The sequence below is a fragment of the Drosophila pseudoobscura genome, chromosome 3 (assembly GCF_009870125.1).
Source record: "Drosophila pseudoobscura strain MV-25-SWS-2005 chromosome 3, UCI_Dpse_MV25, whole genome shotgun sequence".
Taxonomy (NCBI): domain Eukaryota; kingdom Metazoa; phylum Arthropoda; class Insecta; order Diptera; family Drosophilidae; genus Drosophila; species Drosophila pseudoobscura.
Genome location: NC_046680.1, coordinates 22,398,226 through 22,412,607, shown reverse-complemented (window position 1 = coordinate 22,412,607; position 14,382 = coordinate 22,398,226). Strand labels below are relative to the sequence as shown.

Here is a 14,382-nt window from a genome sequence, read left to right as displayed (position 1 = left end):
GTAAGCACCTTCATTGAAATTTATGCAAATTAATACGAGTGAGTCCTTTGAACTGGGACACGGCGAACTCATTGAAACTCGGCAATCCGTCTCAGATGTAAACATTTCCCGCTACGCGTTGCCTAGCACCTTCACCATCATCATCGCCATCACGCTATGGTAAGCATTACGGGAGAGCATTGAAAACTTCGCGACCCTCAATATACCCTGTTGCCAACTGTTGAAAGGCTATTATGACTTAACCTATTATGATACGCAAAGAAGCTAGATTCTTCGACCAAGTAATCGCTCAGGCCTTTACTTTTCCAATATATCTTAGTTCTTAAGAACTTCTATGGGGTCTGTCCGTCAGGTCAGGGTACTTTCAGCTGCGACCCCCAAAGCTCAGTTATCCTGTTTCTTGTGCTATATTTAATTATGTCCAAGTGCATCCTTCCCCGGTGTGGATTACCATTGCGACTTTCTGCGGCTTATTGCAGACCGACCTGAGAGCTGCTCACCATAAATAGCAAAGGGAAGGGTTTTCGTTGCCACAATATGATGAGTGGCTTCCATTCAAGAATTTTTCATTTTCGTGCAACTTCTTCTAATTTCACGAATGCTATTCCTATATCTGTACAAGTGTGTGAGACAGCTCCCTAACGATATCAGCTAATTTCTGACATGGAAATGCGGTAGCCCGAAAGGGAAAAAGGAAAAGCATCGGTAGCCCTCAAGGAATAAAAGTGAGTGCAGTTTTCAAACTGTTTGCTCACTTTTTGTGGGGAATTTTGTGAGTACGAGTCTTTTTTATACCCGCTACTCAAAGAGTATAGGGGTATATCATATTTGAGGGTAAAGTGAATGCGTGTAACACCTAAAGTATATATGTATATTCTTGATATATGTATGTATATTCACAATGGACGAACATCGGTGGCATCCACAATTTTGAAGATACGAGAAATTGAAGAGTCAGAAAGAATAGCCCAGAAGGATCAAATGAAATTTCAATGGCTGCGATAGCCTTCCTACTGCAGTGCGGAGGGAAATAAGGGAGATGTAAATAAGATTTAATCTTATATATATTCTATATAAAAACCTCCCAAACAGTTCGACCGATTTTTATAAACGACTTATAGAATATATTGTATGAGTTACCTAAATCATAAGACCGCGTATATACTGACTGAGACTGAGAAACGGGTACAAAGTAGAGCCGCAACGTTCCGCCCCGTTTTAGTCTGGAAATCCGCTCTCTGGAACTGAGTTCGGAATTGCAACTAGTGGCTTGAAGTTCTGCAAAGTAATTTAAATAGAATAGTTTACAGTCAAAGCCGTAAGGCGTTGCTCGCAGAAAACTTTGCTATGAGAAGCTGCTTTCCGACAGTTTGCCCCTCAGAGGGCAGCACAAAAGCGTGCCCCTCTCTATTCATTTAGCCCCCACTTTATATGTACGAGTATGTGCATGTTTTCTCGTACAGCAGATTGGCGAGAAATATTTATAAATTTGTTTACGCTTCTTTTCAGAAATTGCTGAAATTCCTGCTCAGAATTAAGTTGTGCGCACTGAAAAGAGCAGAGCAGAGCAGAGCAGAAAAAGGCAATGGTCGGACGGGACTAATTTCCAATTGAATTGAACCAACTCATTCATTAAGGCAATATACATTTTCCCTTTGCTTTTATGAAATGCAGTCGAGTATTCCATTTTAATTACGATCACTTTGGTGCTCGTATAACTTGAAGTGCCATTAATATTTCTATGAAGTGGTATTTATTTGTTTCCATCGTTCTTTAAGCAGCCAAACAATATCTCAATACCTTATAATTTTTCCGCAATGCCCCATTTCCATCACATGTTTCCCTCAATATTATGACAGGCCGCCTGTCTGCCTGGCGGGCTGGCGTTTTGAGTGTAAAATTCACACTGTATCTGAATATTGTGTATTTTTTGTTGTTGCTTTTTGTATATTATTTTAGGAGGGACCACGTGGGCACGTGCACAAGGAAAACTTTGTCGATTTGCCTTCGGGCATGCAATAAATTCTGGAGTGTTCCCAGCACATTATGGTCTATGGTCCCGCTCTGAAGGTCACTTATTTTCGCCTAATTAATTGCTCAAGATACAATTTTTATCGGGTTTTATAATGACTTTGCCCGAAAGTTTCCATTCGGGACCACGGCGTTACCGAAGTTGACATTTGAACGTTTGGTCTTTGGTGTTTTTGGCACCTCAAACCACTCCACTCCACTCCACTCCAGCGATCGGGTCTCTGAAACTGCCATTGTGAGGAGAACTTACATAGTTCCGTTCCTCTTTCAACCACACAGTGATTAATGGTGATTAATCCGACAGCTTCGAAAGTGTGGCTATGTTGTTTTCAGAATAAATTGAAATTCTGTTTGGCATTTAATTGGCTGGCAGCAACTGGCGCTGACATTAAATAAACAGCCCTCCGGGGCCACAAAATTAGAGGAACAGTTGGGGCACCACAAAAAAGGTAGCAGTCAATGTCACATGGCATGGGTCGCCAAAGCTGTAATTCGGGTGAAATGATCTCGGTAAAAGCTCTTGAAAATCCAATGAATGGAGCCCCCCCTAAGGCCAGAGCTTACACTCCCATGGGAGCAGAGCTTGGGGAAAACTCACGGTGGAAAATGCAATCCAACAGAATAAATGAATCGAGCGGAGCTGTTACCTAGACGTACTCTAGGCTTTACTTGCACACAAAATGATAATGATAAAATGGTAATTGAATTTGCCTTCTATTTCCCCCTTTGTGCCACTGGACTCCATCTGTTTTATGAGATTTACGATGACCGTAAGCCTTGGGAAGAACTCTTGTGAGTCCCGGCGGAGTGCACTCCATTATGTGATTACCTTTTCGTCCGAGTCCGAGCCCATCAAATGGTTTATTTAATAATGAGGCGATAACAGAATGCTTTAATCAGGAAAAATAACTTTGTTTACACAAGGTTTCATTTGTTGGTAACACAGCAAAGACACCCAAGTTAAGGTCAAATGTAACTGGAGGTGAAACTATTTTCACAACATTGTTCCCTTGAAAACTTTGTTGTTTGCCTTTCATGTTCATGCTTTAACAACAACAAGATGTATATCTCGGCAGCCGGCCACATGTAAATAAGGAATTGCTCTTGAGTTTGCTTTAATTAAAAAGGACGTAGGTCAGACGAAAACATAGTATTTTTGGGGCGACTTGGAGCTGTCAGCACTTTAGAAGGCTATAAAGACCGTAAAAAATACCAGCAAATAGTCCTGGACCTGCTGCTGGTCCTGGCAGCAGCTGTTGCACGCTGATGATGAACGCAAACATAAACCCGATAGCGCCGTTGTATTTTGGGGCTGTTCCTGTTTTTTCTGTGCCACGCTCGCTCAGAGAACAGATTTTTTGTCTGGGAAAGCCACCCACTTGCGTCCAGTTTCGTTGAAATAAAAAAGGGGACACAGACACTGCCCTTAAAATCTTGGCCTCGGGGGAAGGGCCAGACCATGAGCTGCATGGCTACAAATTCCGCACGTTTGATGGGCTGGACCCATCAATAGACCAGATCAAGGGCCTTTCCATAATTGAAATAGGCTTCAAAGAGCCTTCTGCCATGTCGGGGAGCTCCAGGAACAGCAGTCGCTGATGGAAGGGAAATTCAATTGTGACATATTATCGTCCACAAATCCCAATAAGCATTTGCCGTCGTTTACTTTCCGCGCTTTTGCCGCTTTCAATGCGCGCAAATTTTTCGCTTACTCTTGCAATTTATCTTCATTGTAAAGCCAGGACCCAGGACCCAGGATCCAGGATCCCTCTTTCAATCCGAACAGACCCGATGCGGTGCGATGCCAGCCGGACAAGCTGCCGTGTGGCACGTGCGCGTAGCACACAGACATAAATCAAGTTGATGCTACAAAATGGAGCCAAGGAGCAGCACCCCGCCCCAGCACATCTCCGGCCTGACGAACGTTCGAGCTTCGTTAGCCGCCAGACAAACGACTTGATGGTCAACAACAGAGTAAATGCTGTCTGTAAATACCATGGAAGCAGATTGCCGGAGGGCCAATGGAACTTCAAGCTTATTTGTGCTATCGACAGACACTGACAGCCGATCCAATTGTTGCTGTGTGTTGACTCACTTGTTGAAATCTTGCACTGACAGTATCTGTTCTTAATGGTCTTTCAATATAAGCAAGGGGCCCCAGAGTCGCTCTCAGTGATGCTATCCGATTGAACTAGCACGCTGACTAGTAGCTGTTTTTGTGCTTACAAAATTGTATGTACATACATGTCTTATTTTGGAAGCCAGGCCCCCCATCCCCTGTCGTTCCTTGGATTCCTTTTAGTTTGTATCCTTTCAGGCTGGAATTTCAACAACCCGGTCACGTCGTAACATGCAACATGCTCATAACAATAAAACAGCACTTCTTCGTCAGCGCAAATGAAGTGAGGGATACTCCGTGCACACCAGTACACCAGGATACCAGCAGCCACCATTGGATTTATGAAACGGAGCAAGTGAACCTCTTTCCCCGACAAAGCCCCCGACGATGACAGGCATTCAGTTTGACATGGGTTTGAAAGGAACTTTTAACGCTCACACTGCGTATACGTAATAACAGCAATAGCAGCAATAGACGAGACGAAAACCTCATTGCGCCTCAATGCTGGAGGAAAATAGGAGGGGATTCCATGACTGGTACATTGTGGAGTGGCGACAAATGCTGCCAAAGCCAATTCATAAAAACTGCCTTGGAGTGTAGGGGACATGAGGGCACAATCTAGGCCACTGGAGAGGAAGGTTTTTACCATTCTTGCATCTGCTGAGTAATGGACTCGTTTGACCACGCTTAAGGCCCCGTTTTCTCACTCCCTCTCAGCGATGACCGTTAACTGATGACCGTTGGAACGCGACATCAAATACAATTATCAATGCCCACTGGCCCCATTAGACAATTTATATTCAAACGTCAGACGGCTAGACATTCGATGCTAATGAATGCCAGCACGCACCAATAAAACACCAAAATTGAGAAGAAGAAAAACAACCAAAAAAAAGGTACAGCCCCTGGCGCAAAAAACTGCCAAGGAATGTGGACAGCGCCGGTAAAAAAACAAATTCAATTCAAAGGGAAACACCAGAAAAGAACAATAAATAAAATGGCAGACTGGAATTAAGTGCAAAAATACGAGCACTTACAAACACAATCGTTTGATGGGCAATATTATAATTGGGGATGCAAGATCCCGCCAGATCCCACCAGCTCAATAGTTTTATGGACATTATTGGCCCTAAATTATGTACGATATACATACTTATGGACATCCAGCGCTTCCCTGGGTATCATGCTGTCGAACGGGGGTGCCGAATGCTTTAATACTCGTATTTGATTTTTTTCTTCGGCTTTTCCAGGTAAATTGACGGGGCCCCCACAACAACCACTTTAACAGGCATTGACTCCTCTCAAGCAAGGCCAATTCCTTTGGCATTTCCATAAATTCACATTCAACCTTCGTCTGAAAGCGATGGAGAAGGTGAGCTGGAAACAGAATGGGAAACCGGACCACAGGCCAGACATGGCCATGGCCAATAAAACAGATCCGAGAGCCGTTCCGAAGCGTTTGGACCAAACAGCACCACTACGCCAACGCCAACGCCAACGCCAAAGCCAAAACCATGAAAAGTTCATTTTCAACAAAAGTATTCATACATTTGTGCTGGGGCTGGGGCTGGGGCTGGGGGGCTGGAAGACTGTGCGACTGTGCGATTGGGAGGTGAGTGCCTGGAGAAGTGTTTATTGTTTGTTATTTGCATTAACGACTTGTTGAAAGGCACGCTTCCATGGTTGGTGATTGGGGTTTGCCGGGCGTTGGGACTGCGAGCCAGTGTGCGTGGCGTGTGCACCTGTGTGTGTGTGTGTGTGTCTGTGTGTCTGTACGCTTCCTCAAAAAGACAGAAAAGGGTCCATCCTCATGCTGAATGAAAGCGCTTCAGTTCGGTAGAATAAAGTAATTAAAATCGCATTCGAACAACCCAAAACGATAAAGGATTAAGGTATAGGTACATATGTACCTTAACATACACCGAGAGAAAAAAGTGGAGAGAGTGGATAATACCTCCCAGTATTTTCGTTTGCAAATCTAAAGGTCTGAAAAGCGTCTGATTGTTACTCCGCACCCTTTTAAAAATTTCCCAATTAGGGAAAATACTTTTAGCCTGACGTAATGTGAAACCCAAGGACAAAGGTGAGAGTTTTCCTTATTATATTATATCCTTATATTATAGTTATCCTCATAATAATGCTGTTCACGATGACGAAGACAATGATCTGGGTCATGAAAAGGCCGGCTCCTTTGCAGGGCTCACGTTTCGCGTTTCAAGTGGCATCCACTTTCCAACCCATCAATCCCATTGGGAATCCAAAAGTGAATGGAACCATTTGTCATTCATCCGCTCGTCATCCTGGGAAATGTATACAACAAAAGCGAAGTGAAATGCTTTATTTATTGAACGAAATATTCTGTGCTCTTTGATCGGGAAAGTCCTTGGGTGCTCACCCATAGCTGGTGCAGAACAATTAGCTCGACTAATGGCTGAATATTGGCAAGTGGAGGGACATTCCGGAAAAGGAGCACAGCTGGAAGTCCCCCTAATGAGACAAATCCGTTCCTATGGCCAGTGGCCCCCGAATCAAACCATTTAATATTCGTCGAGGGAGTCAACATGGGACTCACTCACTAATTAACTGCCATTAATACTGATGCCTGATGCCTGATGCCCCATGCCTCATGCCCATGCCCCGATGGCCTGATGTCTGACGCCTGAGGCAAAACTTTAAGACCCATAAATAAGGATTTATTCCTCGTATATTGGCATTATTATTATTCTTTTCGCTTAGACTCTGGCCTGGCCAAGAATATTGCTGGCAATTCGAGATAATGAACTGGGAAGATGCTCATAGGCAGCCCCATTCCACTACAATTCCCTAGGCTAGCCATCATTGTTCTTTATTAAAATGACCCATGCCGTGCCATTGAAGCTGTCATATTAAAAAGCGTCCAGCTGCGATCCCAACTATCCCGCGAGGAGTGGAAATGATGGAAGGTGACGCCATGGCGTCAACTTTCATTCCACTTGGAATAGAATTTTGGATTGCTTTGAAATTCAGAAAATTCCACACGGAATACCATGCCACACGTATCCCGTCTGCATCGCTGGTTAGAGCTAGTGGTGGCTGTGGTGTGAGGTTTCCCTTTCCTAGATGCTTCGTCAGCTTCCGCAGAAATTCACAGAAGCTCGGCTCTTGGCAACGTATGTCTATTGTGTTTTCGCATGATTAAATGGGGTCAAACATTTCTATGGGCAGCTTCTTGGCCAGTAGTCCTTTAAATATGCAAATGTCCGGTTACTTTCAGGACATTGAACCACATGGTCAGACCTAGCCAGTGCGAAGGATATGAAGGAAAGTTGCCCAAAATCCAGCTCCAAAAATTCACCTTTCTGCAATCCAGGACATTGGCAAATATTAGCTTCCTTGCTATTTTATTCTCTGTATGCCATCGCCTGTAGAAGGCCAACTGATACTCCCACATTTTCTACTAGATGTATTTACACATGTATTCGTTGGAACTTCCAGCAATTTTTTTTTTCAATTTAATTTCCGTTTATTTCCATCAATTAAACACACACATTAAGTGGAATTCTCGGTTCTCTTTTAGTTACTTTCCCAACTGAAAAACGAGGGCGAACTTTGTGAGTTGCTGCGGACACCACAACTCTACATTTATAACCGATACTAAGTCAGAATGGCTCTCCTCCGGCAGAGCCGGAGATACGACAAAGAGTGCGTGCGAGAGAGACAGAAAATCAGTCTGAGCGTGACGTCGGGCGCTGTGTAGCCACTGCAAATTGATTTGTTCCTTTTGGCTATAAAAATTATCTGATCTGATCGTTTTTAGTTTCCTTGTATCCTCAATATTGTGGCTGCAACAGATTTTCGTCCTTTGTGGGGGCGGAAGAGGGTGGGCCAAATTTGGAGATCTACGTTTTATAGCGAGATCTAACAGGAGTGCGGATATCAAATTTGGTTACTCTAGCCTTAATAGTCTCTGAGATTTGTGAATATCCGCAGATTTTCGTCCTTTACGGGGGCGGAAGGGGGTGTGGCGAAATTTTGAAACAAATTCGTCTCGGTCCGATATCTTAGTAGTGTGGACACCAAATTTGGTTGCTCTAGCTTTTATAGTCGCTGAGATCTAGGCGCCAATGTTTTACTCTAAGCAAGCCGGCTATGCTGTGTGTGTTAGAGAGAGACAGGGCGAGAAAAAATGAAATTGTTTTCTTGATGCTGGCTATAATAAAATTACGATCCAATTCAGATTCTGCAGTCTAAAAGATATGGTCATTCTCTACAATTCTGCGTTGTTGGTTTTCTCGTATCTTTACAATTTTGGATGCCACAGATTTTCGTCCTTTGTGGGGGCATATCACAGAAGTCTGGATCCAAAACATCGTTGCTCTAGCTCTTATAGACAGACGGATGGACGGACGGACGGACGGATGTACGGACGGACAGACGGACAGACAGACATGGCTCAATCGACTCGGCTATTGATGCTGATCAAGAATATATATACTTTATGGGGTCGGAAACGATTCCTTCTGGACGTTACACACATCCACTTTTACCACAAATCTAATATACCCCAATACTCATTTTGAGTATCGGGTATACAAAATTAAATATTTGTGTAATATTTCCCAGAACTATCTACAAAAAATGTTATGGTTGATTGCCACAAAAAATTGTACGTTTTTTTTGCTTTGTGTCTTCCAATTAAAAGTAAAAACTCTTCAATCTCTTGTTTTTTTTTGTTTTTCTTTGTTTTTGCAATGAAGTATAGCCTGGATGCCCCTTAGACAAATTCTGATGATGTTAAAGATGGCTAGGGGAGTCCTGATAATTTGCATAAGTAAGAGTATGTTCAACAGAGGATCCAAAGTACAAAGATACATGGCTACAAGTGAGATGGCAGAGCAGCCATAGAACAACGGTTGAGAGTTGTTGTGTTCCACATTCTGACCGTAATACCAATTCGATTAAGGTGAAATTTAACGCCACTAGTTCACTAGTTTCGATTGTTGAAAGAGTTTAGGACTACATATGTACCTTTAAATATATGCTTGTATTATGTTCCGCTTAAAAGATTATCCAGATGAACAGAAACCCTTAGAGGAATTGTACTTTTTGTTGCTGTTGAAAAACACTTGTTAAAATAACTCTGTTCTGCTGCTTTTAGTTTTTTGTTTTGTTTAGTTGAAATGTTTCGAAATTGTTGCGTGAAATTAACCGTCACTTTCGGTGCGCGATGCGATCCTCTCGCGTGCTCTGTTTTCGCCCGACTGCAACGGATTGGACGCGCCGGGGAGCGTTGGCGCCAAATTAGTTTTTCGCACTCGAATTTCCCGGCAAAATGGCGCAGGCGCGTGGCACGGCGTAAACAAACGTCAGCTGTTTGCACGAACAACATTCGGGGGGCAGATTCATTGATGATTTGCAGAATATTGCGGGACAATTACTGGGGCGGGCGTGTGGGACATGGGATGGAAGGTCGAGTGGGCTGCAGCTCTAATCAGTTTCGATGATGTGTGCACTTTCTTCCCATGAAATATATCAATAAAATTATAGAAGTCCTTTGAGCAGACATAATCTCCTGTCACGCGGCATTGAGTTGTTTTTTTTTTTGGTGTCAACGGGGCGGATACGTGCCGGTTAACGTTAACGTGCTCAAGGCCACGCCTTTCACATGTCACGGCGCCGGTTGAGAATACTCACAGCTGCCAGAGCCAATGGTTCATTAAACCCCCGGCCACAGCCACCCCCGCAGATGTTTTCCTATTTTTCCTTTACATTAATTTCCATTGACACCACATTGTTGTGTCCCTTTGACACGAACAGCATTCGACTGGGGCAGGTTGTGTCAAAGCTCTTATTGGCCATCCGTTCCATAACATTATTGAATTTGAATTTGAATTCAAGATGTTTGTGGGTGGGCTTTGAATACACAATAATATCTCCAAGTTTGAAAAAGTGAAGCAGAAAAGGAAGGAGGGTGAAGCAAAGGCCAGAGTCCTCGCTTAGTGCGAGTGCGACAGCTAGTAGTCTTCTTTTACATTTTTTGGATATGTCCAAGGGCTGAATCAGAGGACCAGTGCATCCTCACTGGACAGATTCATGGAAATTCGTCACCGCCAATTGGCACACCATCGAACACAAGAATCAGTCGCTGGGCCAGTTGACTATGCTGTGCTTCAATTTTAAAACAAAACGTAAACAAAACCAAAATCGAATCTAATATTTCAATTTATTTGAACCTCGCGCCTAATGCGATGTTTCCAGAGAAGTCAGAAAATTCTTATCGAATGTCACTCGACAAAGGCTCGCCACCATGTAACTATATTTTGGTTATCGATTTGTCACTCGACAAAAGCTGAAATGTATTATTTTACTCTTAAGAGCCGCTCTCTTTGCATGGCCTCTCCCTTAAACTTGAAACTGAAAGCAGTGTAAATTGCAAGCAGTGCCTAGTGCATTAGTGTGTGTGTCCGCTCAATTCTGCGCTGATATGGCTCATTCTGTGTTAGCAGCGTTGGGGGCCACTGTTGGGGCCTGTGATTTCGGCGGGGCTCTGTTTTTCCGCGAACGCTGACGTCGACGCACGCATCTCGTCAGGCGCGCTTCTCGCAAAAACGGTAAATGCGCAAAAAACAGCAACTAATATTGGAATAACAGCGAAAGAAGTATATATATTCAAGCAGTTTATTTATATAATCCGCACAGCCATATAGAGCATATTAAAAAGTGAGATACTCACGCACACGCATACCATCAGATGATAAGAAATATCTTCATAGTGCAAATGGTGTAAAAGAAAGAGAAAGAGATAGAAAGTAAGAAGAAGAACTGTCGGAAGAATTTACGCGCCCGTTTTTGAAACGCGAATTAGTTTTAATTGATTGCTGATTGCAACGTCGTGCTATCGAGTTCAGGCTGCGTATACGCCCGGTGGGGCCAAAGCTTCGATCGCTAGTCAGCGTCGGTAACGTAACGTGCCGTAACGGTCAACGATTAACGATAAACGTTATAGAGCGTACGATTAACACGGAACGGTGACGTAGTCCTGCGTGCGGAAAACGAAACGAAACGAAACGCTAATAAATGGATTAAAAGAGCGGCCTACGACAATCGGAGCAAAAACGACAGCAACAATCAAAACAACAAAAACAAAGCCAGCAACAAGATCTACAAAACGAGGGAATCAAAGCAGCAACAAAATAAACCGAGCAAAAGGCATATCAAATAGAGAAACCAATAAAATAAACATTTTCAAGTATTTACAACTATCAAAAGTAGAGCCCACAAGAAGATATCGAAAAAGAGTTAAATTAATATATACAACACACCCACAAACACATACACATACACATATGGATCTATACACCAGAGTAAACATATTTATAACAATAGCAACAGAAACAGCAACAAAAAGAGAAGGGGAACACCCAGAGCAACAGAAGCAACAGCAACCGGAATTGGGAAACCCCCTAATGCCAAACCAAGGACTGTGAGCGAAAGGAACAGGACACGGGGGGGCAGAAGGGCAGCGATGAGAGAGCGAGCTACGTCATCCGACTAAAGGCATATCAGAACATTAGCAGGACACGACGACATCGACATCGACAGCGACAGCGACAGCGACAGCGAGGGATATGGACACGGGCATGGCCCCTACTCCCATTTGTCTAGCGGGCAAATAAAAGCGAGGCAGGAACCAGGCCACACACACACTTGCACACTTGCACACTTGCACACTTACAGCCGACGACAACAGCAAGGACATTAAGAGAGGTAGCCATTGTTGTGGTGTGTGCTTCAAGGACATTCACATGCACAGAGGCAAACCAACCCACTCGACGGGTCCCATTAAATAAACATCAATCAGGCGTAAGGAAATACTCCTAGCTGTCCAACAGTTGTCCCATGTGATAGCGACAAGGAAGGGCGCAACAAGGACCCACACCCAAACCCCCACCCACGCACATCTTCGGGAGCAGGAAATATGGCGCGACGCAGGGGCAGCGGCCGAGGCAGTAAGTATCTTTTCTTGTTATTCATTAAGCACACGAAACTTTTGCCCCGAAAAACAGCGCATCTTTGGAAATCTGGCAGGAATTTGATACATTCGTTCAAGGACGAGAAAACTTGAACAGCTTTGCTGCTTTCCTGGCAAAAGTTTCCCCCCAAAGAGTCCTCAAGCTCTCGAAGCGAAGCACTCGACAGGGACTTTCAATTACGGCAGAGTCAAGGATCTCTTTTTAGAAACTGTAGCCGCCATATGGCGGGACATCAATCTATGTATGTATGTACCGTGCCCCAAGAACCCAAGAACCCGAGAACCCGAGAACCCTACCGCCCCGACCCCCTTCGCCTGCCTTAAACGGTGGCAGAAGGAGAAGTCCCGCAAGTGATGCGAAATAAAATATGCAAAAGTGAAAAAGTGCGCCACGCCCCCGCTTCAACCCTTCTGCCAGCGAGCGAATTGTATCTATAAGATACATGTTTTTTGCATTATTATTTGTGCCACGACTACTTGAACAGGCCGCCGCGCACTTGCTCAACAAGCGACAGAGAAGGCACGAGAGCGAGAGCGAGAGGGAGACCGACAGCGAGAGCGAGAGAGAAGAAGAGCTTGCATAAAACATGAAACAAACGGCCACGATGGGGGCCGCTCCATCGTCAGTCACACTACACCCACCTACAGCCACCACCCACCACCCACGGGCCACAGTACCAGGCCCCACCACTGGGTGCGCCCCCCTCCGCCCCCTCTTTTATCATTTTAGTTGCGTGGCGTGGCGTGCGCGCTGCAAAATGTTGGGGATTCCCTTACGTAATCCCCAAGCGCACACAAAAGGCAAACAAACAAACACACGGAGAGGGCGGTAGAGACTGGGCGAGAGGGCTGCAGCTCGATTCAAAGAGAAGCAGCAAACAAAACAAAAATGGTTAAAAGAAAGAGGAGGGAGCGAAAATGCGACACAAACAAGGCAGCAAGTCATCGACGCTGACGGTGACGCTGACGGCGACGCCGACGCTGACGCTGACGTAGTCGTCGTCGGGGAGAGCCGCCCCCTTGTAATGGCCTCAAAATCAAGCTCACACCAAGCGGCATGAACTCTCTGCTGCGCGTGTGTGTGCTTGTGAACACAGATACAAACTTGTAGTCAACAGGCAGACAGGCAGCGCCAAAGCCACAGCCACAGATACAGATACAGATACAGATACTTGGAATTCAGGCACGGCACACAGCCACAGCCACAGCCACAGTCACAGATACTTTGCGTCACATTGCCTGTTAGACAACTTGCCTCGTCTGTTACTATCGCTGCTGCCATTGCCCCTGCCTCTGCTCGTGCCTCATGCCACAGTTTGAACTTATTAAAAAGACAGCCACCGCGTTCAGATACTCGTACTGTGTTGCACCTCTTCTACCCACACGCTTCTAGCTCTTTCCTCTGGCCCCAAAACACGCTCCCTGCTGCAGATACTTTTGCCAAATGAGATACAAGTACGCCTTGCCTTTGATATATGCCAAGTATTTCAGTTCGTTGGCAGCCACAGTGGAGACTGGCCCATGGGGAAAGCCTGCCCGATGGTTTCCGCGCATTTTCCATCATTTTCCTTGCCCCCCTAGCCAGGAGCCACCGTAGCGCTGACTGGCAAGCGCAACATGTTCGAAGCACTCCCGTCGCACTTGGCTACGCCTCGACTTGCCATCGAAACTGGGCGGCAGGACGGTTGGGGTGTGGAGCATAGCCTTTGGAGCTGTTGTGGCAGGGTCGCCCAGCTGGGGATTGGGAGGGATTTGGGTGGTGCGGGAGGCAGGCAGCACTTAAGCCGAGTTCGCCTTTGTCTTTGTCTTTGCCTTGCCTCTGACTTTGGTTCATCCCCCTTCCGTCTGTGGCCCCCTTTCTATCTGCGTTGTGTGTCACCAGCTACGTCAGAATTAAAATAGACTTTTCCTGGGTTCCGTTCCGTTGGGTTATATTTGGTTTGGCTCGAGGTTTTTCCTTTGGCCTGGCTCTTTTCCTCTTGGCCATTGTGCAGATAATTTATGGGAATGCCAAGAGTCGGAGGGGGTCGTTGGGGGTCGGGGGGGCGAGCACTCCTTTGCTCTCCTTTGATACACTTTTATTTCTGTGTATTTTCATTTCATCTCTGCATTTGTTTTCTGTTCTTTTCTGCTTTTCTGCTTCCCTGCTTTCCCTTTGGCGACTTTTGCGCTCGTCCGCATTCCATTTCCATTTCCATTTCGAATGGAAAAAGGCTTTTAG

At 45.1% G+C, this 14,382-nt stretch overlaps 1 protein-coding gene across 1 annotated transcript in view; it reads left to right on the top strand.

Moving 5' to 3' along the window:
• Positions 1-10,643: 10,643 nt before the first annotated feature.
• The window catches only part of shn (zinc finger schnurri), a 46,120-nt gene continuing 42,381 nt past the window's right edge, over positions 10,644-14,382 (top strand). Inside the window, exon 1 of the mRNA XM_033378791.1 lies at positions 10,644-12,138. Within this exon, the coding sequence (XP_033234682.1) occupies positions 12,108-12,138 (31 nt within the window). The 5' untranslated portion in view covers positions 10,644-12,107. The remainder of the gene's footprint in view (positions 12,139-14,382) is intronic.